The sequence below is a fragment of the Phocoena sinus genome, chromosome 1 (genome assembly GCF_008692025.1).
Source record: "Phocoena sinus isolate mPhoSin1 chromosome 1, mPhoSin1.pri, whole genome shotgun sequence".
In the NCBI taxonomy this organism is placed as follows: Eukaryota; Metazoa; Chordata; class Mammalia; order Artiodactyla; family Phocoenidae; genus Phocoena; species Phocoena sinus.
The window spans coordinates 57812673-57840299 of NC_045763.1; the positions used below are offsets into that span (position 1 = coordinate 57812673).

General features: G+C 39.4%; 1 protein-coding gene across 12 annotated transcripts in view; it reads left to right on the forward strand.

Annotated features, from left to right (window-relative positions):
• SGIP1 (SH3GL interacting endocytic adaptor 1) overlaps positions 1 to 27627 on the forward strand; it is a 218285-nt gene that overhangs the window by 79832 nt on the left and 110826 nt on the right. For 7 of the 12 annotated variants that reach the window (XM_032611983.1, XM_032612043.1, XM_032611953.1 and 4 more), the window contains exons 2-4: positions 16880 to 16943; positions 22129 to 22153; positions 25118 to 25189. In XM_032611983.1, the coding sequence (XP_032467874.1) occupies positions 16880 to 16943; positions 22129 to 22153; positions 25118 to 25189 (161 nt within the window). The remainder of the gene's footprint in view (positions 1 to 16879; positions 16944 to 22128; positions 22154 to 25117; positions 25190 to 27627) is intronic. The other 5 variants (XM_032612050.1, XM_032612002.1, XM_032612029.1 and 2 more) reach the window with 2 other exon arrangements.

Sequence of the window (27627 nt, forward strand, 5' to 3'; positions counted from 1 at the left end):
ACTGCTACATAGTAAAAGACCAAATTTCTTTATAGCTAGAGAGACCATTTTCATGAATACATTTTTCCTGGAATTCTAAAATATACTCCCTAATGAAAACAGGATTGGAGCCATGCATTGTTTCTGTGAACTGTACTATCTTATTATGGGGTTTTTATCACATTTTTTCCTCAACAGAATTCAAACAGATATTCCAAGGTCTGTTTTAATTGTTTAAGAAACATGCTTGAGTCTATAATACCCTTCCTTTAACCATGAACTTTCCCCCTATTTCCTCATATTTCCAATATTTCCTCATATTTCAAAACAAAATACTAACTGTTTGGTTACCTCAAATGACAATTTCCTTTAGGATGAGGGACCAAGGCTTGTAGTTTTATTACACACAGTGACCAGGTAGCCTAGCATCCTTGACTAGGCATTACTTATAAATAAAACCTGCTAAGTCCTAGAGAGTACCGCTAAGCAGATGCCAAACAGCAGACTGATTGTTTCGAGCACAGTCTACCATTGGGTAGAGTTGAGTGAAGGAGGGTGCACCATAGTGGCAGGGTACGTTTTGCCGGCACTTGATGGCTGAGAGTAAGTGAAGAAAGTAAGTCACTGTCTCTATCGCTAAAATAAAAGCTGGTAATTCAGAGAGAGAACCGGTCCCTTCTTTTCCCCTTGCCTTCTGATTGTGTAGCTGAACCTGTTCTATCATGGGGGAGTCCTGAAAGGCCCAGAGGGATGCTCCCCCACCAGGGGACACCCCGTCACAGAGATGCCTGATCAATCTCTTCAATTTCTTCAGAGGGGAAGCCTACTCAAAACATTAGAACTTGGTGGCAAGGGAAGTATTTCATCCCTACATGCCAACCACCGACTTAGTTCTTGCTATTGCTTTTCATTTTCCTGAATGCACGCATCTTATTCTGTAATAATGGTAGCAAGAGAATGTAGCAGACCATCTAGAGCAGATATTCCCAGGAGTGCTGGCAGAGGAAACTGGGGGAGCGAGAGGAGAATCACCGGGTCTCCCGAGTGCCTTCAGCAAGTGCACGGTCAGGGCACTGTGTGCACCCAGCTCTCTCTCCCCAGTCACCCAGCAGACACGTGTCAGCAAGTTGTGGAACTTCTCAAAGAAGTGTTCCTTGTCTGCCAAGCAGACAGCACAGTGTGGTGTTGTGCATTTTAATGAGATAATGCATGAAAGTACCTGGCAGGCATTTAATAAATGCTACCTTAAGACTAGCCAGTCTTACCCCACAGAAATTAATTTTCTGAGGGAAAAATATTATATATTTTATGTGTAATATATATTACATTTTAGAGATATCAAAAGTGAAATTTTAATATGTTTGCATATTATAGATATATAAATATATATTTAACATATGTAACATATATTCTGATATATCAGTATTCTTATATTTCTTAAGCAAAGATCATCAAACATCATTTAACCCATTTTTGATGGTGAGAAGTAACAGTTTTGTAACTACTTAAAACAACTAAAAAGTGCTTTTTATATTTATCATTGTTCAGAATACCATGGAATGCCCTATGCTATAATTCAACAAAGCTATCAGGCGCTGTTGTTACAAGCCAGGCTGGTAGCCTGATGATAAAAGCCCTTTCATTTTCTGAAGAGTGCGATGTGCCATTTCCTCTCTGGCAGCTGCCATTGCTACCTATGCATAACTTTGCCTCTTTGACCCCTTCTAATTAGCTGCTGCCCTTCTGGTCTGGAAAAGATTAGTAAGATTGTTGTCTCTGTCCTTAAAACAGGAGGGAACAGACAATGAGAAAAACTGAGGACCTCCTCTGTGCTGTATACACAAGTATTAGTACATCTTATTTGTGTACACACACTAGTATACCTTCTTTCACCTTTGTTTCACTTCTTCATTAACTCTGCTAGCTTTTTAGGATGTTGGCTGTATTTATGATACGTGTGCTTGTATACGTGAAGATTAGCAAGTATTTAGTGGAGGTTCTTTTCTCAGTGATGGAAGAAGACTTAACTTGAAAGCTCCTGATTTGTTTGCTTATATCCAGCAAGGATAGAGAAGGTCATTTTTGACACCTGAGCCTTTGCTTGGCTTAGAACCCTTTTCTCAATTCAATCAGTGTTAACTTAGTTGACGTTATTGCAGGGCACTGAATTAGCTTCACTGATGGGGCCCAAGATGAATGAGAAGTGAGTCCTGTCCTCATGCAGCCTAAGATCCAAAAGAACAAAGACATTGTAAACTGACATATGAGGCAAAATTTGGTAATTTCTATTGTGGAGTCTTAAGTTTTGGAAGAACCCAAGAGAAAAAAATCAGTTCTGAAGGAGACCCTCCTGCAGGTGTGGTGGGGTATTTATGAACCAGCTGGAGCATAGGTGGGTTCCTGTGGTTATCTGCTAAAGAGAAGGTGGTCCAAAGAGAGAGTCCTCAAAATAGAAGCTAATACATACGCCACAGATGTGCACACTTGTTTAGGGAATGAGGAGAATTTTCATTCGGTTGCAGAGCGGAGTGTTTACAAGTAATAGTGAGAGATGAAACTAGAGAAATATGATAGACCATGTCTGAAATGCCAACCTAAGCAAGGAGATCTGTCTTCTGGTAACTTCAGAGCAGACTGAATTCTGCTGAAATCACTGAGGGGGCTCTAATTAAACAAAATGGCAGAGGTGAACCAAGTGTGGGCATGTATTTAGGTGGCTGTAAAAAAGAAGGAACTACAGTCACTTGGGGTTTTCAAATGCATTTCAGAGGAGAAATATCTGGGGCAGCCTGACTAGGATGCTAGCAAACTTTTGAATTTCGCATAGAATTACTCTTGTTAGCATGACTGTTCCAGGAAGAAAAACATACATTTGCGGAAAGTACCACATAATTAGCTTAATTCAGACTCAGCATTTGGATCTTGGTGTTTCTACAAACCCCATTTCTAATGACTTTTTTCTGTTTTGTTTTTATCATTATAAAAGTCACCTTTTACTTCCTTCTGCCTTTGAGGTTATAGTCTCATGAAAGGAAAAGTCTTTTTAGAGTACTTAACAGAAAATTTAGTCAAAATGTTATGCCAAATTTCCACTTAAAATGGTATTAGTGTCACTGGAATTGTGACCCAGATTGTTGGGGGAATGCTATTCAGCCAAATAGGGGTTCATGACATGGTTCTAGACATTTAGAAAGTAATGAGATATATTTAGCATAGAAGTAGAAACAAAAACTGTATTCAAACCTAAAACTACTTGGCATTCTAGAGCACTATGGGAGATAGTTTGTGTACTTTCTCTCTTTTTTATATATATGTATATATAAAATATATATTTTTTTATTTTATATATTTATTTTATATAAATATAATTTTTTTTTTTAACTTTTTGGCCGCACTGCACAGCATGTGGGATCTTAGTTCCCCCACTGGGGATCGAACGGGTGCCACCTACAGTGGAAGTGTGAAGTCTTAACCTCTGGAACACCAGGGAATGCCAGGCTATTTTTTATACACACACATACCTATGCCCACTCATACATAATGAAGCAATATGGTAAAGTATATTGAACTAAAGTAAAGGGACAAAGGTTTGAATCCAGCCTTCTCTATAATTTTCTGTGTGGCTGGAGGCATGTTGCTTTAGTCTCCCAGCACTTCAGTTTTGCTTATCTATTAGTTAATCTGTACCCTGATATTCTGTGATTTAACTGCCTATCAGTTGTGCCATGTTATTTCCCCTTTTTAATCTTTTAATGGAGGCTTATTAAAAGCTTCTTCAAAGAACAAGAATGTTTTGTTTAAATTGGGATTTTAAGGGGGAAAAAAGGAAACAAAAATCTCCAAAGTCTTCTTCAACCATTACCTTTATGGTGAAAAGATAATTCAGTAAACCACAGTATAGATTTTTTTTTTATTCCAACAATTTTAAGAATTATTTTAAGAATTTTATATCCAGACTCAGTTTCTAGAAAATATTGATTGTGATAAGCCATTGATTTGCTAAACAATTTACAGGCATGATTCATTTAGTTTTCATAGCAACCCTATGAGATAAGATCCATTTTGTGGATGAGAATACTGAGGTTGAGAGAAGCATAAATTTATTGACAGTAACACAAGTAGCAAGTGGCAGAATCAATTAATTATGTGGGACTAGAGCTCTCAGCTGCAGAGAAGTGAAATGGGAGGTGAGGCTTTTGTGTAAAGGGATTGGAAGAGATAGCTAGCTGACTCCCAAAGAGCCAAGCTTGCTTTCCACAGCACAGAGCTGTTGCTGGGGAGTGACTTCACAGCCAGGGACTTTGTTTTCCAGCATCTCTTACATCTAGGTGAGACCAGATGGTATATAAGCCCAAACCCTTCTGGTCAGTGGTATATAAGCATAACTCTGTCCCTCCTGGCTGAGGTAATAAAGTATCCCAGGTAACTTCCTCATGCTTTCTTTCCCTTCCACGACAATCTTAGGGGCCATGTCTTGAAGATGACAGAGATGGAAGGAGCCTGTGTGAACAGACTGGATGTACATAAGAAGCTAACAGCACTCTCTGATCGATTGGCTGTGGAGAGGGAGGGAAAGGAGTCAAAGATAGATTCTTAGATTTCTGGATGGAGCATCTTGAGGGTTGATGGTACTATTTTCCATGGAGAGGGAACCTCTGGCAAAGGAACTGGCTAAGGAGGAAGTTCCAGTTTAGATTATCCATGCCTCGTGTAAACACTTGTCCTTATCTTAATAGATTGTTGAAAAGCAAATAAGCATGATTTTATAGAATTTTAGAGTTAATGCTACCCAAAGGAAGAAATTGGAAAATATGCTCTTAGATGTTTTGCTAGGGAAAATGGATTTTCCTCCCCTTTTCATGCAAACAAGGGAAGAGAGAGACCTTACCATTTACACTGGATGGGATACTTTACTTTTTTTTTTTTTTGCGGTACACGGACCTCTCACTGCTGTGGCCTCTCCCATTGCGGAGCACAGGCTCCGGATGCGCAGGCTCAGCGGCCATGGCTCACGGGCCCAGCCGCTCCGCAGCATGTGGGATCTTCCCGGACCGGGCATGAACCCGTGTGCCCTGCATCAGCAGGTGGACTCCCAACCACTGTGCCACCAGGGAAGCCCAGTAACTTAGCTTTGATTTCACATAATTCAAGGGTCATATTAGACACTATCTCTAGTCCAGAAGAGCCCCTGGCACATGATAGACGTCCAACACGTTCCTGTTCTATCAACCATCAAATGAGAAGATGAAATCTTCTGATAGTGATCCCAAATATAGGAGCTTGCCTGACTCTGGGCATTGAATAAAAGGCTAGAGTTATCTCCTTGCCCAACACTGAGAAATTGATGAGGAGAATACTGACCAGTAATGGGGAAAATTGCCATCTGAGCTTCCTAGGTAAATATGCAGAACTAGAATCAGAGATCATTTGTAGAGTAACAAACATGAATTTAAGTGATTGGAATATAACATTGGTAAATGAAGCAAGGGAAGAGTAATATGGCTGTTTAGTCTACCAAGATGCTGAGGGCATGGCTTAATAAATCAACAAGCCTACCAAGGGTTAATTTTCCAAGAGGGTGGACTTGATATTTTCTACCTCCAATGAGAACAGACTAAAGGAGAGTAGATTTTCATTGCAACTTGGTAGATTTATATTATACAACAGGCATAATTTCATGACATTGAACTTTGTTACCTATTGAAATTTATAGCCAAAGGATAGATGGGTGAGTGGGTGGGCAGGCAAATGTATAGAGGACAGGTGAATAGATAGATGGATGATGATGATTATAAATCTTACAAACAGAATCAATCCACATGCATTCCAGAGGCCTCTCAAAAGGACTTAGACGCGAATTCTGTATTTAGTTCCTTTAAACCCTTATTTTGTGTATGTTTCTCCGATAACTGATCTTCTTTTTAAAAAAAACAACTCAATGTTTATATGTTTTAAACCCTTTCCATTCCATTTCAGAAGTTGACTTCATGGATTCCCAGTAAATAAGGTTGGCTAATAACCTGTGATGTATTGAGTCAGCCATGCCATGTAAATCTCCTTTCCTTTGTTCACCTCTCTTCCTCCATGTAGTAGGTTAGAATTAAACCAAAATGATTCTTTGTAGGACATGTTCCAGCGTTCATTTTTAAATTCACATTTGAAGAATTTAATTCACAGCGCTAAATGCCACATGTCGTAACAATTTAGCAATTTGACCAAAGGACTTGCTCCTTCCTCTCCAGATGAAATATAAAAAGACAAGAGCATACGAAAAGCATTTCTGTCGTTGTGCAGTTTGCTTTCTTTTGGATTTATTTTCTTGCTGAAAATGGAGTGTTTGGGAAATGAGATTTGGTGAATTACAATTCAATTGAATTTTTCTGTTTATGCCTGAAAACCAGAATCTTTCTGTGCAGGATCGTTAACTTCAGTTCTGTTTACGTGTCAGTGTCAGGCTGGGGAGGGACTGGGGATGGAGGGGAGAGAAGAGAATAAATGAATGTGGGGAAAGAGGATGAGGGAGAGAAATAGAGAATAAGAGGAAAACCATTTTACAGAACAAGGTTCCCAAGGAACACGTCAAATTCATTTCACTAGTGTTTGAAGTGTTATTCTCCCTACCTGGTAGGAGCAGAAAACAAATTCTATATACCACTAACCCAAGTAAAAGTAACACTGGCTTACTTTCAAATCATGCTGGGATGACCAGCTGATTAAAGTTTGGAATAGCACACAGTAAAGGCTTCATCAATGATGTATTTTCCTGCTTCAGGAGACTGTTGTATTTCTTACTGTGAGTTTTTAAATCCCCACTTATCTTTTATGATAGATGTTAGTAAATTACATTTCTTGATCTTGGTTTTGTTTTTATAGCTGTAACCAGGAGAAGCTTGAGATTTTGAAAATTTGATTATTTTCAAATTTTGGTGTTGTATTTTTATTTCTAAAGGAATAGAGCTAGGGAGATGCTGTAAGTGCTGAAATCAGGCATTTAGTTACTTTTATGTAATCTGTTAAAATAGCTGATTTCTAGTTGCTTTGTAACTATCAAAACTGCAAGAAAAGCAAGAAAAGTATGCATAAAGTGATGCGCAATGTATTTTATGTATGATACGAAGCTTTTACACCCATTTAAACTTTACAAAAACCTTTTATGATAGCTGAAAAAACTGAGAGTCGGAGAAGTTATGTAACTTACCCCAGGAGGTAGTGAAGATGGGATTTGAACAAAACTTTTTCAGAGCTCAAAGCTCCTACGTTTTTTTACAACTGCATGTTTCCCATGGATCTTGTTACTGTATTTAAAGCTTAATAGAAGTTGTTCACCTGCTTAAAATTCTTCCCATTCCCACTCAACTCCTTCATTGCACTGATATTGGCATAGCAAATACTAAGTTCGTTTGTGGCAAACCTGTTCCATGACCACTTTCTTTTCAACATTTCTTCCATGTCTCCAAAAGGTCAAATATTTCTTTAAAAGTTGTCACTATTTGGGCTTCCCTGGTGGCGCAGTGGTTGAGAGTCCGCCTGCCGATGCAGGGGAGGCGGGTTCGTTCCCCGGTCCGGGAAGATCCCACATGCCGCGGAGCGGCTGGGCCCGTGAGCCATGGCCGCTGAGCCTGCGCGTCCGGAGCCTGTGCTCCGCAACGGGAGAGGCCACAACAGTGAGAGGCCCGCATACCACACACACACAAAAAAAGTTGTTACTATTTTTTAGCCCTTGAAGTCTTAATTGTCTTACGGTCATCTCCATTTCAGCATACTAACCTGAACTCCCGTATATCAAATCTGAATTTCAAGGTGCCATCCACATCAGCCTCTTTTGCAATCCAGCACCAATGGAGTGTGTCATTAAGATGCATATTTCCCCCAATAAGCTCAGCTCAGAATAAAGGGGTACCATATTGTAAAGAGGCTCTGTGCTAAGTACAAAGATCACCTGGATTTCCTTTGAGTCACATAAAAATGAAAGTAAAGCATTCAGACCACATGCATACCAATTTTGAACAATCTGGAAATGTGTAGAGCAACCAACAAACTTTTGTTAAGTGACTACCCTGTGCCAGGTACTGCTCGACACTGAACTTGACTTTTCATATTCCCTGGTACTCACCTCTATTAAGCATCCCCATATCTTAGGCAATAGTCTAGGCACTGGAAATCATTAATATCATAAAAAATCTTGGGAGAGACTGGCCTTCATCTTAACTGGTCTTACATTTTTCTGTAAGACCTTCTTAGGACAAAGAATCTGAATTGGATTATAGTACCTATATTTAAAACTTAGGGGAAGAGCTAATACGCAAAGCATTTTAATCCTTCCTGACAGAAATACAGTGGCCATTATAATTAATAGACATTGCCAGTGAGAGTTGCTGTCAATATGTGGCATTACGCCCAGGGCAATTAAATTTGCCTGTTTTTTATTATTGAGACCAAATGTTTGGCCTGGGTTCCTGCAGAAAATAAGTAATTCCATTACATGTGGTTCACCTTTGAGTAACCCTCCAAGCTGACGAAGACTCAAGCTTGAAAATTTACATTTATTACAGAAATAATCCATTTAGCAAACATTTATTGGGTCTCCTTATGTTCACTGGGCAGCACAAAGATTTAAACGTGCAAAACACAGTCTTTGTGTTTAACAAATGTACTGCCTATTTTCCCTAAAAATGTTTCTCAATTTAAAAAAAAAAATCAAGGTTTTGTTTTTTTTGGTTTTTGGTTTTTTTGATAAGAGGGCAAGACGAATTGTCAACTAACAGAAAGATATTCCAAAGACATGAAGCACATAGACTCTGGAATTAGGCAAAGGGGACTTTGAAATGTGGTCTGTCCCAACCGCTGGGAACTAAACTCCGAGGGAGCCCTTGGAATACCCTGCCTGATAGGAGTGGCATTGTATATCTGAAACCTTCAGCCATACCAGATAGTTTAGTCTAACAGTGTGATTTGTGGTGAGCATCTGTCTTTGTATGCCTGAAGCTTTGGGTTTATCAGTTGACATCTAGGGGACTGTAGACTGAAAACCTCAGGTCAGTCAGGCAGGTGTTCCATGCCTATGTGAGCTGACCCCCAGTAAAAACTCTGAACTTAGGTGAGCTTTCCTGGTTGGCAACACTTCACATGTGTTGTCATACATTGCTACAGGGAGAATTAAGCACTACCCATGCAAAAGTAGGAGAGAACAACTGGAAGCTTGCACTTGTTTTTTTCCTGAAATCTGCTCTAAGCATCCTTTTCCCTTTGCTGATTTTAATTTGTAATAAGCCTTTCTGTAATAAACTATAACCATGAATATAAAAAAAAAGAAATGTGGTCCGTCAACTGCCACCTGTGTGACCTGACACTAGTCACTCCTCATGCCCCATGGTATGTAATCAGTACAATAATAATAGCTCCCGCTTTATAAGGTTGTGTTGAGCTAAGATAACGAAGTTCCTGATGAATTTCCTGAAACATCTTAAGTACTTAACAAATTACATCTATTGGTTTTTATTCATGATGTGTGTTTTGGGCTAAATTTAGCTTTTCAATGTGCCACTGTATACATTCTTCACCTAAAAATGTGGTGAGGTCACCCCACACCCCTCCCCCAATGCACATGCTATCAGATAGGTCCACCCCATGCAGCTTAGGGCTCCTTCTCTTTCCCTGATACCTCCATATATACAAATAAATATTCAAACACTAAACATCAATGGAATGTAGATTGCAAACATCCAGAAAAGTCATTTAGTTTTTCTTTTAATTATTACACAAACATTCAGTGGCTTTTTTAAAAGGTGTTAGGCAAACATGGAAGGTGTGTCCACCATGTACTAGGCATGGCCCTGGGTACCGAGAGAAGCATCCGGACTACCCGGACTACCCGATAAGTCACTTGGCTTGGAGGCATACAGACCTGGCTCAAAATCTTGGTCTTATCTAACTTGTTTGTTTGGTGATCTTGGAAAAGGAACTTAATCACTTTGAGTTTATTTCTTAATCCATAAAGTAGGGGTTAGTGATACCGTATGGGCTTGTTGAAAGTGTTAGTTTGTGAAAATGCTTAGCATAGTGTGTGACACGTATGCGGGACTCAGTGAACCAGCGCTGCCTTCCCCTCACTCCTAGGGATCACAGAGAGAAAAACTGAGGCTATTCCTCCAAACCTCATGTCCTGGGAGGACATGAATCTTATATTGAAAGTAACGCAGTGCCTCTCAGATTCTCTATACGTTTTGCTGCAAATGGCAGCCAGTAAGAGGTCCAATTAAGATTTGATTCCAGGGCTTCCCTGGTGGTGCAGTCGTTGAGAGTCTGCCTGCCGATTCAGGGGACACGGGTTTGTGCCCCGGTCCGGGAAGATCCCACATGCCGCGGAGCAGCTGGGCCCGTGAGCCATGGCCGCTGAGCCTGCGCGTCCAGAGCCTGTGCTCCGCAGCAGGAGAGGCCACAACAGTAAGAGGCCCGCGTACCGCAAAAAAAAAAAAAGATTTGATTCCAGATCTTTGGATTCCAAAGAAAGCAGCCCTTCTGCTCCCTTCCACCACGTCTCCTGCTCTGTATCTGGGAGGGGCATCTTCATGCTTCTGGAGGAGATACACGAGAAGATGATTTGCATTCCTCTGTGAACTGTGTCTTACATACTGACCCTAAACAGCTGTCACTGCCACCCTCTCCTCTTTCTTCCAAAGCTCTAGGTCACTCTTAGAGCCAGCTCTGTGCCCAGGCCATGACTGGTCCAAGCTCTGCTCAAAATCACTGTTTGTAGTGGAGTGGGAAGAAGAAGGATCAAGTACACCCCAGGAACATGATCTGAAAAAGTGCCGCCTTTTCATCAATTTTAAATGCAAAATGCTTGTATGGGGGGTTTAACACCATAATAAAGAGCTGTTAGTGAAAGCAGTGTGTAAGCAAGACTGCGACATGAGTGAGGAAGGTAATAAAATATAGTGCCACATCTCTTCCCATCCCAGTCCCTTTAATTTATCTTGGAGATAAACCAGTTTGTTGCCAACATGCTGATAGGATGGTGACCAGTCTACCTTTGACCTCTTCTTGTTGTCTTACCAGCTAGCAGTGGAATGGTAGGAATTCAGGACAAGGAGAGAAAAGAGGAGGTATTGGCAGGACTCTCCACATTCACTCCTATGTGGCAGGAGAGCGTCTTGCGAAGGCCAGCAGAATCTTCTGTGAGTTTGGTCCTCAGCTCCTGCCTACAGGATGCTCACACCTTGATTTCTCCTGTTTTGGACTCAACTCCAGGACTGTTATCTCAGTCTGTCCATCTATAGAACTAGCCTTCATTTTTAGGGAAAAATATTTCAATTGTAATTTTAAGAAATAGAAGATGTGAAACCAACCAAGCAAAAACTCTGTATTTCTTTTGAGTATCAGATTTTGATGTTTCACCTAAAATTAGTATATAGTATAGAGGCTAAATTTTCTGTTTTGGAGGATCCCTCTGACAAATTCTGTTTTCATTGTAACATTTAAAGGCTCAAATTTAGAACTTAGTGTTTGCTTAGTGAATCTCTATAGAACAGTTACACTTGGGAGAGAAGGAAATTGATAAAGGTAATTTTTTGCTGTATTATTTCTTCCTCACCTGTGGAGTTGTATACTCAAAGTCAGGAAGGTATCTTTATTTTTTAATTAGTTAGGAGACATTTCAGAGAAAAACATAGTGAACACAGTAATTTGTGTTTTAAATTTAAAAGACTTTTAAAAGGAAGGTTTATTTTTTTAAAAGACTTTCAAACTTTTTGGAGTTATCATAAGAAATATATTTTACATGGTCACCCAGTTTGCAGACACTCACTACCCACACAGCTGAGGCCAAGAATTTCATGATGCAGTCTTCATCCTTTCTACAGGCAATGCACACTTAGTTTTTCTCTTCTACTTTATTTTCGAATGGAGGTTTCACCCTAACAAATTGATTTCATAAGCTTCCGATGGCCTGACTTGCAGTCTGAAAAGAAGGTGAGAAATAATGCCTCTATTTTAACACAATTGAGTAAATCATTTTAAGGAATGTTCTATTCGTGAAACACTATGGGGCAGTGAAAATAAAGACAGGCATCTACATAGTAGAGTGGCTGACTTCACAGAGCTTACCGGCTAGTAGGGATTAACATAACATTGTGATCTGATGAGAAAAGCTGAAAGGAACATTAAATAAAAATGTGTTTATGACAAGCTTTTTGTAAACAGCTATTATGTGAGAGAGAAAAGCTGGAGGGTTGTTGTAGTTGTAAATTCTTGCAGACATATCACTTTCGCGATGGTGAAGGTCATCATGAACACAGATTTGTGACTATATAGCTCCCAGTTTCTTAACTAAATATTTGACAACTTTACAAAAGAATAAATAAAAAGGAAAAAAAAAGATTCCCAACTTTTAAGCCAATCTGCCTTGTCTCTTTCTTTTCTTTTTCACTCCCTCCTATCTTTCTTCCCTCTGGTCACAGAATAATCTGGCTTGAGCTATTCTGTTTCTTTTTTATTGTGATAAAATACACACGACAAAATTTACCATTTTGGCTATGTTTAAGTGTATTCAGTACATTCTCAGTGTTGGGCAACCATCACCACTATCCAGTTCCAAAACTTTTATATCATCCCAAAAGGAAACTGTGTACCAATTAGGCAGTCACTCCTCATTTCCCCTCTACTCCACCCCTGGCAACCTCTACTCTGCTTTCTGTATCAGTGAATTTGCCTACTCCAGATATTTCACATAAATGGACTCATGCAATAGGTGGTTCTTTGTATCTGGCTTCTTTCACTTAGCATAATGTTTTCAAGGTTCATGCATGTTGTAGCATGTGTCAGTATCACATTCCTTTTAATGACTGCATAATATGCCATTGTATGGGTACATCACATTTTGTTTATCCATTCATTAGTTCATGGAGAACTATTTCATTTTAAGGGAGATTTTATTCAGAAAATAATTGTAAACTAATCAATTGGACATACCTTTAGAGGTTTGATTACATATATGTATATATATACATATATATACATATATATACATATATACACACATATATATATATATATGGTCACCTAAAGGCTTTCAAAGAAACCTGATGTCTATTTGTAGAAGTTTGAGCATGAGAAGAAGTGCTGTATATCCAGAAGCTCATGAGATAGTACTGGATCTGACCTATGGATTTAGGGTTCATCTGCCTACAGATGGAAAATGAAACCATGTGAGTGAATGAAATTGCCCCAGGGAGAGAGTGTAAAGGAACTTAGGACAGAGTCCAGAGGTACTTTGGGGATCCATGGAGGGAGAAGGAGCCTCCAATTTCCTCCCTAGAGATGATGATAAATAAAACCTAACTCAGGTGAACCCTCAGGCTCATCATTTGCAAAGAAAACACCTCCTACTTTTTCACAAGGTTTGTAAGAAAATTAAATGAGTCAACATATGCAAAGCAGCTGGTACCTGGCCCATAGGTAGGACCTCAGTAATGATAGCTACAAATATTACTATATATATTTGTGCTGTCACTATTGTCAGTTTCTGCATGTTTCTTTATTTCACTGTCTTGTAATCTCATATCCAGGACTACCTATTTTGAAATAAGCTTTCCTACCCTCTTAAAGCTCAGTCTGTTTTTAATTTTGTTGTTGTTGTTGTTCCCAGACTTTGCTAGCTTCTCCCATAATACCGATGGAAGCTAAAAGAATCTAAATTAGGTGAAGAGATGCTAAGAGGCACAGGCCAGACTTCCGACCCAGTTCTGCATGCACACAGGAGGATGTTCTCAATTCCATAGCTTGGAAGAAAACTGTTCTAGCCCCAGATCATCAGGACCTTAAAATTCTTTCTCTTTAGATCTCTTTGTTTTGATATTGGCAAGGGAAAAGTTATTTACTTCATTTCTCAAAGACACTTGATTTTTTTTTCCCTCCCATTTTTGGTAAAGAAATAGTTGACAAAAATTCATGACCCAGCCTAAAAACAATTACACTATATTGGAGTCAGAAATGAAAAATCATTGGATACACTGTTTTTTAAGCTTATCATTTTACCAGACACAGTGTCTTAAACTTGTTACTCCTGTAAGATTTTTGACTGTCCTTGCTCTCTTCTGAAGAATTTCTTTGAATATTTTTAAATAAACTCTCAAAAGACTTGACCACACCTCTCCATTCACTTTTAACATGGTTGGTATGACTGTTTCTTCCTGGGTCTTCTCAAAAAGCTGTTAAGATATGAATAACTTTTATATTTCATAACTTTGTTTTAGTCTTTCAGAGTTTTCTTCTTACTCTTCTAAACTTCTCACATCTTTCCACCTTTCAAGGGGGAAAAGTCTTCAGTGTTTTTTCTTATACAATAATTCGATTAGTTTTGTTTTTCTGGAATGTCACATCTCTAGTGTATTCCTATTTATGTTCCATATATAGGAATGTATTTTACATATGGGAAATATGACTTTCAGTGAAACTAAAACTACAGAATGGCATTGCATTTTGTGAACATATGCAAATTCTTTCATTCCTTATTACTGGCTGATTTGTTGTACACTGAGAGATGGAAATACAAAAAGAATGCAACTCATACTCATCTACACAATTAGAAATGATGCTGGGAATGGACTCTGTCTCCTGGAGCCTGATCCAGGGCACTTTTCACTGGAAAATGGACAACTCGTGACGTTCATGACCTAGTTCATGTTGGCTATTATCCAAGTTTGGTGGTCAAAAACAGGACAGAGTCTATGGAAAATTACTATTGCTTGCTCTGTTACTAATTTAATACAAGAATTACTGGAATTTGTCTGTATTTTCTCATCTGTTTGGTAGGGCATGCTATCTCTTGTCTCATGGTCAAGTTGCAGAAAATAGAGTAATTTGAAAACATAAGATAATAATAGCATTTGGTTTATAATTCTATAAAAACCAGTAGTGACTGGTGAATATAGCATTCATTGTGACTCCAAAGCTGAATTAGAAGCATGGAGAAGCCAATTAAGAGACTTGAAGCCCAAGAAAAATTATAGGAGGAAAATGATGATTTTAACTACAATATTTTGTCCCTATAAGGAGATAAGGCAATTACAGGTGAGAAGAAAGAAGTTTTTCACAATCAAAATTAAAAATGAACAGAGAGAAGGTGTTCCTAAATATTATGGGTGGGTAGTTTTAAATGTCAATAAGTTTTCTATAAACTCTTCACGTGGGGGATAATGGAGAATAGCTTAATGTGGGAGGAGATTTTTTTTTAAACAAACATTGACATTTTAAAGACCTAAACATCTTAAATGGAATGACTATTCCAATACAAAATTAGACAAACAGAGGCATTTTGGAGATTATATTTGAGTAGTATCCTAAGAGCCAGATAATGAATGACTCAGATCATCTGAGTGGTCTGGGCTGACTCACATGTTTTAAAAAAAGATGTCATCAAATCTCTGATTTTGTCAGTGTTTTTACCCTTGATCCACCTGGTAGTGCCAAACAAATCCTGAACGTCAGTGACTTTTCCAGCTCTAATTTGTCAGGATGAAGTTCCAAACCACCAGTAACAAGTCTAAGATTTTGAATATATAGGCATTGGTATATTTGAATAATACTCACTAACATGAGAAACACACAAGTCACATATGTAATTACAGGACACGTGGGAGATAGGAATCCCTGACACAGCCTTGACAGGAGAAGAATAGAAGATACAAGAGTAGGCTTGGTTTGTCCAGGATGGAAGAAAAGGAGACTTCTTACCCCAATACCACCTGAATGATGCTTCCTGGAAAACATCTTAAATCAACAAATATTATCTGGTTCCTCTACTTGGCGTAGAGGACATACCGAGGATACCGAGGGTATCCTTGGCCTCTGTCCTAGAAAGTCTTACAGTCTATGAGGGAAACTGACGTAGGAACTACTAAGTGGAATGCTTTGATATATTGTAATACATATAACAGCAACATTTGGGGGAGGACAGGATAGTCAGTTCTGACAGCACTAAGGTTGAGAGGCCCTCACAGAGGAGGGGGCATTTGACTGGGCTGTGAAGGCACATATAGAAGTTGTAAATATCAAAACAGGAAGAGCATTTCAGCCAGTGGCAAGGACCACATAAAGAGAAAAGAGATACAGGAGAACAGATATTGGGGATGTTCAGAGAATCCAGTATAGCCACCGAATTGAGGAAGTAGAAAAAGATGAACTGGGAATATGGGATACAAAGAAGTGTCAGGCCAATGTGGCTCTTTCGTATGGTTTACATCATCTCTGTCTTGGAACTACCCTAGTGTCAAGAATCCGCCTACCCTGGAAATTACTGTTCTTCTAAGTCTATGATGGGGTTTCTTGGCACAGCGCCAATTTGGGCGATGGCTAGCAATAGTCTAAGAAAAGCTTGCCTACTTTACTGTACTTTGTCCTGATCTCCTTTCCATTTTTTTTTTTTTAATATTCTTACATTGCTCATAGGGCTAAGAACTTACAGTGCCATGTCCTTGATAAACATCTGTTGAAAAACAATAATGAATCCTACGCACACACACACATGCATACACATGAAGAAACTTTCACGGGTTTTTGAACGTTCAAATTTAACTGATATATTGCAACTTTAAAAATATGTTCGGGGCTTCCCTGGTGGCGCAGTGGTTGAGAGTCCGCCTGCCGATGCAGGGGACACGGGTTCGTGCCCTGGTCTGGGAAGATCCCACATGCCGCGGAGCGGCTGGGCCCGTGAGCCATGGCCACTGAGCCTGCGCGTCCGGAGCCTGTGCTCCGCAACGTGAGAGGCCACAACAGTGAGAGGCCCGTGTACCAAAAAAAAAAAAAAAAAAAAAAAAAAAAAAAAATATGTTCACTTGCATGTTGCTAGGAACATTCAAATAGAAAATAGATTTTTTGACCTTTTGTTGTTTTCCCACAGGATTGAAAAAACGTACAAGGAAGGCCTTTGGAATACGGAAGAAAGAAAAGGACACTGATTCTACGTATGTACTTAAGGAGAGCACCACTGCTCGGCATCAGCTGGCTGTGACCGTGTGGAAACGCAGATCTGGTGTGGTCTGCTGTATAGCAGAATAATGAACCTATAAAACCCCTTATTTGACAAGAATCCCTGAAAGAAAGTTAGAAAATGCAAAAATCAATAGTTGTTTAGGCACAGGTGAAAAGAAAAAAAGGTGATGTTGATCTCGCACCTTTAGCTTTTCATTCTGTACATTTTTATCGTGCATAAATTTTATCACAAGGTGCTGAGAATTGCCCTGTGGCCTTGTCCTCTGGGAATTTATAATTCATGGAATAGAATATCTATCACGCAAATTGAAGTATCTTTCATATAACTAAAAGAGCTAACATTTGTTATGACTACCGTGGTAACACGTACTTAGTAAACGCTCAGTGAATGGTAGCAGCCACTACTCCTGTTATCACTAATACAAATTAATACGTGGTAAGTTCCTTAGGAGCGATTATAAATGGAATTTCCGGGGAATTGGAGGGTGGGAAAGCTCACATTTGAATAAATGATCAGTGAAGCTTCAAAGAGGGAGGAGCCTTGATTTTGGCCTTCAAGAAGATGAGGACATGCATTTCGTGCCAAGGGACAACAGCCAAAGCAGAGATGTGGAAAAGCCAAGTAGGTATTCGGGACAAGCTAAACAGAGCAGTCTGTCTACTTGTCGGCCACACATAAATGTAATAGTGGGAGGCAAGGCTGCAAAGGAGATCAGGGCCAAATAGGAAGGGCTTTAAGTACCAGCCAGGCTGAGGTGTCTGGGCTTCCTTCCTTAGGCAGTGGGCGACCTTGAAGCCTTGAAGGCTTTTAAACCAGAGACTGTAAAGGATTGGGGGGTAAAAAGCTATTTTTTGTCCAGATATCAAATTTTAAGTCCCCTGTTCTTACCTTTTCTTTGTGTTTTTTCTTTGGGTAAATAATTATTTCATGGAAGCTGTATTTACTCTAGTCTTGCCAATTTTTCTAAATGATTAAATTAGAAAAAAATTTCTCTGAGTATTATATAATTTTCATTATTTCTTAAGAAATTGCCAACTTTGAAACATTAACCAGAATAGGAGATGCTTCGTTCACCAGAGTCGGAAGACCTGGGCTCTGGTTTCAGCATTGCCAATAGCTCCACAGACTTAGAATACACTTTCCTCTAATGGGCCTCAGTTTGCACTAGATGGAATTGAATTTCCATAAAAGGCCAGACACTGTAGCAGTCCGTCTGTCAACAGAATCTTTTGCCACCTACAATGTGCCATGTGTTGTGGGGGACACTATTAGACATATCTCAGGAGAACATCATTAGCAGAAAACAAATCCATTTTTCTTTGAGATGGTTTCTGTAACTGACTATACATAATCTCTGGTGTGTGAAGAAAATTAGAAAGGAAAAAAGCTCCCTCAAAAGGAAAAAGAGGTCAAACAACCTCCCCAGGGCAGACTGAGCTCATTTGCAGGTGGCCAAAGTACCACTCTTCCATCACCACTTCTAAAAACATGAAAATGAGGAAGTTACTCTTCATGGCTTTGTGTAGATACCCAATATCTCTCTGAAATACTCTAACAAGACATTTTCTTGTAAAATCCCAAGCATCTGTCCTTTACTTCTTATCATCTGAGCACCCCAGTTTACTTAGGTGATAGCAAATTAGCTATAAATTGGTTCCACCAGCAGTGATGGTCAAAGGACAAGATGTTTAGTGTAAGCCTTTGCTTTTCATGAGCCCCTGCTCTCTAATTGGGTCATATATCATTCTTGCAGAAGGCTGGAGAAATGTTCTGGCAATGTGCTATCCCTTCAGATTTAGGTAATGCTTATGTTAGTCTGCAATCACTGAAACCTTGTTGATACAAACTGTTTTCAGGGCTGTTGCAACTCCGTGAGGGTTGACAAGTAACCTGCTATGGTAGCTGCCAGTTCCAACTTCAGTTGATTGAGTGTCCTTAGATAGAGTGGGGTTAGAACCAGAGCTTCCTGATTTGATCAACGTTACAATGGCTGATAGAAAGAGGAAAGGAGAGAGGAGCCTGTGCTAAGTGGCAGGCCCTGTGCAGGGTATTTTGTATGTACTGATATCCTTTTTAATCCTCATAGTAATTCAACAAGGTTAGAAATAATATCTCAATTTTGGAGATGAGAAATCAGTGCCAAAAGGAATTAAGTAATTTGCTGAAGGCTACCCAGAAAAATAAGACATGGAGCCAGTATTCTAGTCCAGAGTCAAGTGCCTATTCTTTGATTACTCAGAAAAAAAAAGAATAGATGGGCAAAATTATATTCAAGACCAATAGGAGGGCTTCCCTGGTGGCGCAGTGGTTGGGAGTCTGCCTGCCGATGCGGGGGACACGGGTTCGTGCCCCGGTCTGGGAAGATCCCACATGCCGCGGAGCGGCTGGGCCCGTGAGCCATGGCCGCTGAGCCTGCGCGTCCGGAGCCTGTCCTCCGCAACGGGAGAGGCCACAACAGTGAGAGGCCCGCGTAACGCATAAAAAAAAAAAAAAAAAAAAAAAAAGACCAATAGGAGGGTAAAAGAGAAACGGCAGCAGTGGCAAGAGGTGACTGTCACTTTTTAAAATAGAGGCAAAGCGTTCCTGGTAGATGATCAGTTTTAAAACAGAATCAGTAAATATAATGGGTCTGCTCTTAAAAAGAAAAAAAATTATTTAAAAATGTATAAAACTTAATAAAAGCGGGTTAGGAAATAAACTGAGGACACATACCCCATTGTCTGAGGCTGCTAAAATCTCTCTCTACTCCCCATCCTAGGTCAGCTTGTAACTTTATTCTAGGTAGCATTTAATGAGTATTTACTATGTTCTAGGTACTATTCCAGGCTCTTCATTTATATTAACTTATTGAATCCTTTAACAGACCTATGAGCTATATGCTGTTATCACGGCTGTTATATAGATGAGGAAACTGAGACACAAAGGAGTGAAGTACTGGTCCAGGGTTATGCAACTAGGAAATCTAAGTTCATTGAACCTGGGCAGTTGGGCACTATAGCTAGTGCTCTATACCACCATGCTTACTGCTGTCATACAGGGAAGCAGCAGCCCCATTTCCATCAGTGGATAAGACAAAGGATCAGAATAGACACCAACGCTGCTATGTACAATTACAATTATTCTGATTAAGATTTTTGAAGTGCCATCCCTATAGCTGTAATATGCATGAGACCAAGTGGCTTCCCATTTAAGATCCCCTATAGCTATGCCCTTCTACCTGGACCAATAGTGGGCAACACCACAGCCAGGACTATCTCCAGAGCCTTGTCTTCTCCACATCTATCACCTGCCCCGAAAGACAACCCCACGAGGATCAGTGCCTCTGGATGTGTCCTATGCAAAATTTGATGCAATCTCCTCTCTATCAGTTCCTTTAGCAGAGGCTGAAATCCTAGTAAGAAATGCTCATTTTTTGCAGTGTACAAATCTAGGGAAAATTGACTTTGATGAATATGGGTTGGTACCTTTCCTCTGTACTTTCCTACTACCTGGGTTTACTGCGGCCATAATAGCCCACTGGATTTACTTGCCTGTCTCATTCTCTCTATGATGAGCATGTCTTCTTCATTATTTTATCTTCTGACCCTAGCCTAGTGCCTGGCCTATTATAAGCACTCAATAGTTGTTCAATGAATTATATATAACTTTTATTGGCGGAGACTCTTCCTATCTTTCTATCTTAGATGAAATTTCTTTGAACCAACTTTTTCCCATAGCCAGCGAATGTCCAAAGATCCTAAGATTTCTGTCAACTCCCATGGTCTTTCAATATCAGGGTCCTCTCTGCTTCTAGCCCCTGTATCACTGATTCATCCCTGTATCCACATGGACACAGAAATGATTATGGAAAATGATGCTCTCCCATCAAGTGTTTTGTAATACAAGTAGAATATTCTACTAATTTTGAAGGGGGTGTTGGTGGGAGAAGGGGAATCACATCTTGAAGCCAAGAAGATGTCCCACCAACTCTGCATTTCTCTCTCTCTCCTCTGTCCCACCCTATGAAGCAATAAACAATTTTGTCACTTGGTCCCACCTGCTAAGGAACAGTTCCAACCACACCAAACTCTTCAAGATTTCATAGTCCACCCAAGCACTTACTAAGGTTTTCTTCCAAACAATGCAGGTCCCCATCTAAGCATAATTCTGGTCTCCATGTTAATAGAATAATGTTTTTCTAGCTCCTTACAGAATTAATTAATATAAGAAATTATAAAGTGACTACTCTTTTTCTTCTCTCTTTCTCTGATTCCTCCAGCCCAGTTTTCCAAAGTAACAATAATAATACCCTTCCTCTATTGCTATAAAGTCTAACATGGCTGCAGGTGAACAGTTTTGTGTTCCTAGGGTAGAGACATCACGGAAGAGGAAAAAACCTGTAACAAACAAACATTTTTGAATACTTAGTATGTGTCGGGAACCATTGTACGTTCTTTATATACCTTATCATATTTAAGCTGGCTTAGAGAACTAAGTAATAATCAATATGTTCAAGGTCAGAGAGCTAATAAGTGGTGGAGTCCGGACACCTGGCTTCATCCTACTCTAAAGCCCTTATTCTTAAGCACTGCAGCCTAGCTTCACCATGGATTAAATACCCTGGACTTTAGTCATCAAAACAAGCCAGTTAGCAAAATTGCCCTCCATTTCCTGTTCTGTAATCAAAGGAGCAGTAACTCTAGAAATATGGAAGAAAATATAGATTCTCAAAGTAAGTTGAAAACTACTTTGTAGTTTTATAAGTTCTTCTTATAAGTATAAGAAGTTTCTTCTTATAAGGGGAAATTCAAGACCACTTATGGGGAGATGAGAGAGAACAAATGGGTTTGCATTCCTGGTGGTAGTTTCAAATAGAAGGCTGCTGGGTGGGACAGCTCTTAATGAATTCTCCTCTCAAAACACTGCACCAGCAACTTGTGCCTTTTGGATTTCAGTTTTTAATGAGACTCTCCCTCCCACGCACACATACACACACCCCACACTCAAATATCACTCAACCAATCTGTTTTGATTTGGCTTTCATTAGCCAGGTTTACTGGGGTTGGAACTCGTGAGAGGGGGGAGAAAGGTGGTTAATGATTCTTATTGTCATACTTGAGACTATGTAGCAAGAATGATTCATTTTCCTAATAGCTACCAATTTCTTTTTGTTACAGAGGTTCACCAGATAGAGATGGAATTGTAAGTATTTAAATGACCATTATTAGTAGGTTTGCACTTCAACCTATGCTAGTTTAAATTTCTTAAAGCCCCATTTCTTCTTTTTTTTTTTTCTGCAAGGGGAAAAAAATTAGCTTAAATGACTTTTCAATTACAAATTTTTGTTGTAAATTTTGTAGTCATTGCATGGGACATAAATTCAGTCTTGGTCAAGTTAAACTTATTTATTGCATTCACCAAAAACCCTGCCCCAGAGTAGGCAAGCAAACCAGTCATCAATATGGTGGGTCAGAAGCCAGACAGTTCCTGCAGGGACTGCTACCATCAACTGTAATTTCGTTTCCTATTTAATGATATAAGAGCTCCTTATATGAGAATGTTTTTCTCCAGCAGAGGCCACAAAGTCGTAATGGATCTGAGATCCAATAAAATTGAAAGAAGCTCTTCCTCTTTCGTAGTTGAGCTGCAGATACATTTTCTATGTTAAGTTCATAAGTAGGGAATAGTCTTGAAACCATTTATGCCTGAATTTACAGCCTGGAGGAGGAAAATGTGTCCACTGGGTTTAGATTCAACAGTAACTCTGATTCCTTGCTGGTCACCAGATTTCTTGCTTTTTAAAGAAATCTGTGGTGCACGGGCTTGGATTTATCTGAGTTGTGCTTATGCGAGTCTGCACCAGCTTCTAAAACAACTTCCTTCAAATCTGAATCAGATGCCTATTCAGAAGGTTCAAAAGAACAGCTGCCACTGAAGGAAAAAAAAAAAAAAGGGACTCGCATTAGGCTCATTGGGCTGAAGTGGGAATGAAAATAAACCAGATAGTTAAAAATATTTTCTTGAAAAATCACCCTTTATAATATTAGACCTAAATTGGGGTGTTAATTGCAGCTATGGTAAGAATTTTTCTCCCATATTTGACTCAAGGTTCTTAGCTTTGGGACGCCTTTTGCATTCATGTAGTTCTCGCCATGAAATGTTAAGAAAGTAGACTGAAATTTATCAGACATTGGGTAACACTATAATCAAGGCTCTATTCAGCAGGGGAAAAAAAAGACCCAGAAGACTCAGCTTCTCCTCACCTCTTGCTTCTGGCTCAGAGCCCTCTCGTTAACTCTGTCTCAGGTACTCTCTGCTTCTGTGTCTTCTCTTTGCTTCTGTCTTGGTCCCCTCCCTGAGTTCTCTTGTCCCCTTCATTCTGACCCTTGCAAGGCTCTGTGAGATAGTCTCTGCTTTCCCTCCCTGCTGCTTCCAGGCTGGTTTGCTGTTTCTTGCTTCTCTCCCTGTGGCACCCTCAGTCTTGTCCTTTTTCCTTTCTCTAAAGCTCCTCCCACCCTGCTGTTCATTGTCTCCCAAGGCCCCACTGCTATCTCAGAGTTCTCTGGTCTTCTAGGGACCACGAGTTTAAATCTCGAGCAGAACATGCATCCCAGTGCTTGGCACAGTCCTGGCGGGCGTGTAGCAGGCAACTCTGAGTATGTGCTGAGTCAATAAGCCCAGCCATGATTCTGCGGACTTGCCCACCCTAAGTCAGGGCTTCATCCCTGAGTTCCCCGATCCTCCTTCACTGTCACCATTCTCAGTCACATCAAGTTATTTATCAGCAGATGTGCCTTCTTTGTTCCTTAATTGGAAATGCCATGAATGGTCATGATTTTAGGAAGGAAGAATTATTTAATTTTGATTTCTCAGGAAATAACACAGACCTGTTTGGAAAGCAGGCTGCATTCTAAATAAATGCAGTTTCTCAGAAACAGGGTGTACAGCTTCCTGGGTAACTGGAAATTATTGGCCAGCTGCTAATTTTACTATTTGGAAATGTGCCTCAAGTTTTTTCCACATACTATGGTCACCAAATTTTGAGAACGTCTTATGAGACCAGTGCTGTAGGGGTCCAAGTTTCTGTTCGCATTCAGTCCCTGGAAATCTCAACCTGATTTTCTTTCAAACTCAGACTGATTTCTTTAAGATCTCATGTCTGTGGAGCCAGTCCACGTTTATGTGGCTGAGTTAGCTTTCAAATTGTTGCTTTTTGAATATCTGAAGTTGAAATTTATGGTTTCACTCACGTGGTTCTACAAACTACAGGTTGTGGTGTATCCATTTAACGCTTATAGACGACTTTGTCCATGCAGGGGCCACACGATAGATTTAACTATTTAAATTCAGTTTCTCAAAAATCCAGTGAAGCCCATCTCTAGTGACACTGCTTTTGAGGTTTTATCTACAGAGCCTCTGTGGCCAGGCTGCACGTATCAAGATGGGCTTACCTTGCTCCCCACTGGCTGAAAATGCCTACCCTCGGCCGAGCTGTCTGTCTCGATGTCTGAAGCTTCAGGCAACTGTGTGTGGTGACGCAGTCTAACCCAGAGACAAACTCTGTTTTTCGCAGGATACTCTCTAAGTTTTTCCTAAGCAGTTCAGATTTCCATCCACACCTAGACTGGGGGCACTAGGGGTCACGGCCGTTGCTGTGAGATCTCTGCTCATCCTGAACACGTGTGCAAGAAAGTGTCCGGATTTGGAGCTGTCAACTGTGTGTGCTGTGTGTATTGATGTCTCCCAGGAAGGCTTTGATCCAGGGGAATATATGATGGAGCTAGCCTTTTCAGACGTCCATTAGAAATGCAACCATTTTTATTAAGTCTCTTTGGTGTGTCCCGGTGTCTGTTCTCTACCTGTAAATTAAGTGCCGGCTGAGTGAGGACTCGATCCACATCATCCCTAGTGCCTGGGGTGCCTCTTCCTCCTTCCCTTCTTCTCCTGGCCTAGCCACAGTGGCCTGCTGAATAGAGCCTCATTATGGGCCCCAAAGTCCACTCTTTGCTTCAAGAACCCTGCCAAGATTGGTAGGCCCTACAATTTGGCCTAGACATTATTTCTTCTATGGTATGCTTGCTGACTCCATGTGATTCTTTATATGTGTCTTGAAGAACAAACAGATCCTTTAACAACTTTTTTCTACATGAAAACAATCAATTCCAGCAGCCCAGCCCACATGAACCACCCTACAATAACAAAGCAGAGTGCGCACGTGAAGGAGGAAAAAAAGTTTCGGTAAGGAAACAGATTTTAGTTTAAGATATCCAAGGGGTTGTAGAAACAGTGAGTAAAATCCCAATTTGAAATTTGAAAAAACAACAGTAGCATTTAATAAGACTCTTTCTTAGATAATATTTCCCAATTACTTCCTGAATACCCAGGGCCAATTTTTAAATCAACCAAATAGACTCTATATGTTGACATCCGAATATACTTTTAAAAAGTGATCAGACATAAGAGACGTGTGATTCCTATGTCTTACACAAAGGATAGGGATTCAGATTTTAAAAAGAATATGCTATCTATAAAAAAGCCTTGGCTGTAATATAAACACCACCATACAAATTGAGTAGTTGTTTATTAGGATAAGCACCATCTCAGTAACATCAGGAATTCGGCAGGACCTTGGCCTGTGGGATCTAATGTACTTGACAATGGACTTGGGATGCTGATCCTGTCCCAGACTATGCAACAACCATAACTGTGTTGTCCAACACGGTGGCCACATGTGGCTGTTTAAAATTCAGGGCTCACTAAATGTCCATCGACAGCTGAATGGATAAAGTTGTGGTGCATATATGCACCACATCTTGGAATTCCACCATGGAATATTCCACCATGGAATATTACTCAACTATAAAAAAGAATGAAATAATGCCATTTGCAGCGACATGGATGGACCTAGAGATTATCGTACTAAGTGAAGTAAGCCAGACAGAGAAAGACACATATTATATAATATGATAACAGTTATATGTGGAATCTAAAAAAAAAAAATAATGATACAAATCCTATTTACAAAACAGAAATAGACTGACAGACATAGAAAACAAAGTTACGGTTACCAAAGGAAAGGGGGGGATAAACTGGGAATTTGGGATTAAAAGATACACACTACTATATATAAAACTAGATAAACAACAAGGGCCTACTGTAGAGCACAGGGAACTATATTCATTGTCTTGTAATAGCCTATAATGGAAGACAGTCTGAAAAAGAATATATATATATAACTGAATCACTTTGCTATGCACCTGAAACATTATAAATCAACTATACTTTAATTAAGTAAATAAATAATTTTTTAATTCAAAAATAAAATTCAGTTCCTCAGTCACACTTGTCACATTTCAAGTACTCCACAGCTACTTGTGGCTAGTGGCTACCATATTGGACAGCACACTTACAGAACATTTACTTCTTCACAGACAGTTCTATTGGATAGTGCTGTTCTATACAAAGTGAGTCAAGTCTGTCTCAATGGCAAAAAGATTATATTTAGGCAGTGTATCATGTGCCTTTAATACTTCTCGCCAAGGAAAGCTGTGTGGCCATGATCTGACCTTGGAAAAGAAGAGCATTCATGATGGAAATTAAGAACTTTGATGAATGTGTAATTGAACACAATTGTTACTACGTCTATTGATTTAAACCATGATATTATGTGAGAGCAGATAATAAACCTGACCAAAGTAAAATACCTATTAAAACGTGATCAACATTGCTGTAAGCCTCAATTATCTTCAAATAACAGTCATATATTCAAGTTGTAGAAGTTATTTGTGCTAATTGTGGAATTTTAGAAAATACAGAAAAGAATTAAAAGAATAAATAATTATACTCCAAGAGAAAAATCACTGTTTATATGTTGATGAATAGCCAACATTGCTTTAAATAGTAAGCTTAGTTTTTAAATAATATTTCCCCACTTAACTTACATACTTCCTTGCTTTTTCACTGTTTTCCAATTGAAAATCAATACAGCCATCACCTCCATATTACCACTATGAGCTGCTTAAATGGTTAAACCAGGAGAATTGTTTCTTCCTTGGAGTTTGACCAGAAGAATTTCAGCCAGGTTCTGGATTAGCTTTAACTTGATAATATCCACTTGCAAAACCAAATATATTTGTAAGAATTCACTAGTATGAATGAGGCCAAATTGCCAATTTCTCTAATGAATCTGTGTGTGTGTGTGTGTGTGTGTGTGTGTATGTTTGCATATGTTTTGAATGTCTGCCCCAAAGAATGTATTTTTATGATTTGTTGTTTGTGTTTAGTACTTATGTTTAAAATGTTCCTATTTTAAAGGAAAATTTCTTTTTATAGGCTTTGCTTTCTCTTTATCTCAATCTTCCATTGGTTTCCATGGAAACTGGGAAATTTTCACTCAGCCCAGATCTAGAAAATTCAAAAAATCGAGGAACTTTTTTAGTCATAATGTCGGATATATGTTGTCAGGAAAGAAACATACACACACATATATTTATTTTGTTTTTGTTTAGCTGAACATATCAACTATCTTGGTTTTGAAAGGCTTTGATTATGGAGATGAGCTTATCATGGAAGCAAACAACTGTAGAACTTTGAAAATTTTGAACTCAGTAGTTTATCTAATCTCTTTAGTTTTCAGATAACAATTCTTTGTATTGAAGAATTGTTTGATAACTAAA